Source organism: Otolemur garnettii, unplaced genomic scaffold (assembly GCF_000181295.1).
Source record: "Otolemur garnettii isolate 467f Iridium unplaced genomic scaffold, OtoGar3 scaffold00018, whole genome shotgun sequence".
Lineage (NCBI taxonomy): Eukaryota > Metazoa > Chordata > Mammalia > Primates > Galagidae > Otolemur > Otolemur garnettii.
The window spans coordinates 488,005-492,466 of NW_003852413.1; the positions used below are offsets into that span (position 1 = coordinate 488,005).

General features: G+C 54.2%; 1 protein-coding gene across 1 annotated transcript in view; it reads left to right on the forward strand.

The window, feature by feature from the left end:
- Positions 1 to 474: 474 nt before the first annotated feature.
- Positions 475 to 4,462, forward strand: part of WDR45B (WD repeat domain 45B) — a 38,047-nt gene continuing 34,059 nt past the window's right edge. The window contains exon 1 of the mRNA XM_003786036.3: positions 475 to 1,421. Within this exon, the coding sequence (XP_003786084.1) occupies positions 1,355 to 1,421 (67 nt within the window). The 5' untranslated portion in view covers positions 475 to 1,354. The remainder of the gene's footprint in view (positions 1,422 to 4,462) is intronic.

A 4,462-nucleotide genomic window follows, 5' to 3' on the forward strand; every position in this document is an offset into this window, starting at 1 on the left:
AAAGAAAGAAAGAAAATGAACTGAAGTCTGGGAAGTCTGGGCGTCGGGGCTCATGCCTGTAATCCCAGCACTCTGGGAGGCTGAGGCAGGTGGATTGTCTGAGCTCACAGGTTTGAGAGCAGCCTGAGCCAGAGCGAGGCCCCGCTTCTAAAAATAGCCAGGCGTTGTGGCAGGCGCCTGTAGTCCCAGCTACTTGGGAGGCTGAGGCAAGAGGATGGCTTGAACCCAAGAACTGGAGGTTGCTGTAAGCTGTGATGCCAGAGCGCTCTACTGAGGGTGATTCCGTTTAAAAGAAAAAAAAAAAAAAGTGGGCGGCGCCGGCCCCATATACCAGAGGTGGCGGGTTCAAACCAGGCCCTGGCCAAAAATTGCAAGTAAAATAAAATAAAATAAATGGACTGAAGGGGCCGCACAGGTGGCAGTAAGAGACCGGGAGAAAGGCCCACACCGCGCCTCCTTTCCCCCGGTAGCACGACGTGGCAGCAGGGACCCGAGTGTGCGGCCGCAGTCCGCGCCTCAGCTTGGTCCCCGCGCTGGGACTGGATCCTGGCCCCGTCCCATGGTCGCCACTGGGTTGCCTGAGCACGAGGGTAATCTATCCACCGTCCTCTCGGTAACCTCGGGGAGAAGCCAGTCTCTTTCCCTCAGGTGAGACCCACCTGCCTCTTACAGCGGTCCCCAACCTTTGTGGCAGCAGGACCGGTTTCAGGGAAGACAATTTTTCCACGGGGCAGCGTGGGTCCGTTAAGTGTCTGCGAGCCCCTGGTTTCGGCACTCCCTGCGCGGACGGACCTCCCTGTTGGTGACATTCCGCACTTGCGGCGTTCCCAGAGCGCGCGGCCCCCCTCGGCGCTCCAGCCGGTCACCAGGTCTTAGATTCTCATAAGGGGCCGCAGTTTACAGCAGGGCTCGCACTCCGGGGAGAGCGTAATGCCGCCGTTGTGTCCCTGCCGGGGGTCCCGTGGGCTGTGTCCTGTCAGTGCTCCCGCGTGGTCACGGTTCGGGGCCTGTCCGCGCTTCCGGGGCGCCGCAAACCCGGATTCAGGGCAGTCTCCCTCACCACACGTGCCTCTCAGATCACCCGCGGTCGAGGCCAGGCCAGCAGGCCTCTCCGGTCTCCGCCCCTTGCGGCCTGGCCCGCCCACTCGGCGCTCCCTCCTCGCCCTACCTCGGTTGGATGCACTCGGCACTCTGCGGCCTCCCTGGCAGCTTGCGCGAGCACGCACGCACGCACGCACACACACAAGGAGCACTTCCGGCCGCGGCGGCCTCTGCGCCGGCCTGACGAGTGCCGAGCGCCCGGCCTCCCCGAGCGGCATGCGGCGCTGAGGAGAGCTGACACCTCGGCGGCGCCATGAACCTCCTACCGTGTAACCCGCACGGCAACGGGCTGCTCTACGCCGGCTTCAACCAGGACCACGGTGAGGCGGGCCCCGCCCTACGCCCCACCCGCCCGGCCTCCGCTCCCAGGGACCCCCCGCCGGTCCTTCTGCCCGGGGACTCCCTCCCGGCCTCCTTACTCGGGAACCCCCTCCCGGGCTCCCTACCCGGGAACCCCCTCCCGGGCTCCCTACCCGGGGACCCAACCCCGGCCTCCCTTCTTCGGGACCCCCCTCCCGGCCTCTCTTCTTGGGGACCCCAACTAGGCATCCCCATACCGGCCTTCCTACCCGGGGACCTACCCTCATCCTCCCTACTCGGTGGCCCTCCTGGTTTCCCTACCCAGAAACCCAGCTTCCGGCCTCCCTACCTGGGGACCCCGCCCTTCCGGCCTCCCTACCTGGGCACCCCCTCCTCCCTGCCTCCTTACCTGGAGACCCTCACTCTGGCTGGGCCTTACCTCCCCAAAGCCTCCTCCCTTCCCATCTCCACTCCCGGGGATCTAGAGAAGCCCCCTAGTCTTTCGTGACACTGGGGATTGCGGCCATGCGCCCTCTGGCAGTCCCTGACGGAGATTGGCCGGAGACCGGACAGAGTTGGGCCTCGCTTTAGCCAGTCGCTCTCACCCCCTCTTGTCCCACCCATTCTGAGTCCCTGCCGGCTCCTAGCCGGTTTGGCTGGAGTTTTTTCCCCATGGCAGAATATACCATGTGCCTCAAAACCCTGATTTTTCTTGTATTCTTTTTAGGTTCTTAAGCAAATAAGGTCCCCTGCAGCCCCCAGGTTACCAAGATAGGGTTTATTCATAGGTTGAATTTGTGCATTTACATATTACCCATAACGGCCTCGGTTCCTAAGTTCGAGTTGTCAGCTGGATGTTTGCAACTCTTGGTCTGCCTCTTGAGTTGAAAATCGGTTGAGTTCTTTTCAGCCACAGAACCACACTTTATTGAGGATTTTTGAAGGCCATGTGACCTAGGCTGGGTATAGTAATAGTTCTTACCTTTTTTGTTGGTTCAGTCAGAAAATGTCACCCACCCCACACTTCTCCCAGAGTTCTATTTGTTTGGTGGAATAGAAGGCCTTTTAAAGTTATACCTCTGAGGGAAATCTCATTTCTTGTTGCATTTTGGAATCCAGCTGTAAGTCATTGGATGATTTAAACCACTGGGAGAGAGTGATCTTTTTTACACAGGATGTACTTAAAGAGCTGCTCCTTGAGTGCCCTAGGATGGAGATGTGAGTGACCAGATGCCTGTTGGAGGTTGGGCTGGGAGGGTCTCCTGAGTCCCTTCTTGTTGGGCCAGGAACTAGGATTTGGATAGATACCTCTCCACTTGAGATTTTAAGCATCTGTTACTAAATTTCATAATTAGAAAGAATAATAGTTGTTACTTAGGGAAAGATTTCTTTCTTTTTTTTTTTTTTTTGAGACGGAGCCTCAAGCTATCCCCCTGGGTAGAGTGCCATGGCATCATGCTCAGAGCAACCTCCAACTCCTGGGCTCAAGCGAGTCTCCTGCCTCAGCCTCCCAAGTAGCTGGGACTACAGGCGCCCGCCACAACACTTGGCCATTTTTTGGTTGCAGCCATCATTGTTGTTTGGCGGGCCCCGGCTGGGGATTCGAACCCGCCACCTTAGGTGTATGTGGCTGGCGCTTTAGCCGCTTCAGCCACAGGCGCCGAGCCTAGGGAAAGATTTCTAAGAATTTGTACCTGTTGCTTCTGCAAGTTTTGTTCTTGAACAGAATCAAAGCGAGTGATATTATGATCCCATATTTTTGGAGGTAATTTTAAATAGATAATGCAATGATTGCCTGTCTCTAATTTGACAAGTTTTTACTTTGCCTTCTCGGGGTTTGAAGGATACATTGAATATAATAAAAATCTCTACCTTATATTGCTAGTGTTTCAGGAGGAGTACTAAAAGTTGTCTAAGAAAAAGTTAGAGGTAGAAGTTTTTCATTAAGTTGCAGAAGGGCTCTGGGACACCAAGGAGGGAGGATCAATTGAGCTCAGGTGTTTGAGCCACTTAACTAAGTGTGAAACCCTGTCTGTATTAAAAATAGAAAAATTAGCCAGGTGCAGTAACATTCTCTTGTGGTTCCAGATACTCAGGAGGCTGAGGCAGGAGGCTTGCTGGAGCCTAAGAGTTTGAGGTTATAGTGAGCTATGATGATGCCATGGTACTCTAGTCAGGGTGACAGAGCAAGACTCTGTCTCCAAAGAGAAAAAAAGGAAAAGGGCAGGTGTACTTCTGGCCTTTAAACCAACAGAATTAATGTCAAGTAGTACTGGCCATGGTGAAGGTTGAGGCTGATTGGGTCTCCATAGTGACCTGTAAGTGGTTTTGGTTTGGCCCCACTGTAGGGATTGTGAAGGAGCACATTTATGGTCAGTGAGGTTTGTGTTTGGGGCTACTTGTTGGATATTGGGTAGTATTCAAACATTGCGAATTTGCATTAACAGAGGAAGACCAATAGCTTTGGGAATAGGTTCTGATAATAATAACATCTCCTTAAGAAATATACTTTGCCAGGCTGGGCACAGGTAGCTCAGTGGTAAGAGCACTGGCCACATGCTCCGGGGTTGGTAGTTTTGAACCCGGCCTGGGCCTGCTAAACAAAAAAAAAGAGCCAGTGGTTGTGGCAGGCACCTGTAGTCACAGCTACTAGGGAGGCCAAGGCAAGAAAATTGCTTGAGGCCAAGAGTTTGAGGTTGCTGTGAGCTATGATGCCATGGCACTCTACCAAGGGTGACAAAGTGAGACTCTTGTTTCAATAAAAGAAAGAAAGAAAGAAAGAAATACGCTTTTAGTGGCCAGTTGTGGTAGCTCACACCTGTAATCCTAGCTTTGGGAGGCCAAGGTGGGTGGATTGCCTGAGCTTGCAGGTTCGAGACCAGCCTGAGCCAGAGTGAGACCTTGTCTCTAAAAATAGCTGGGCATTATGGCAGATGCCTCTAGTCTAGGCTACTCAGGAGGCTGAGGCAAGAGAATCTCTTGAGCCCAGGAGTTTGAGGTTGCTGTGAGGTATGACGCCAGAGCACTCTACCAAGGGCAACAAAGTGAGACTCTGTCTCCA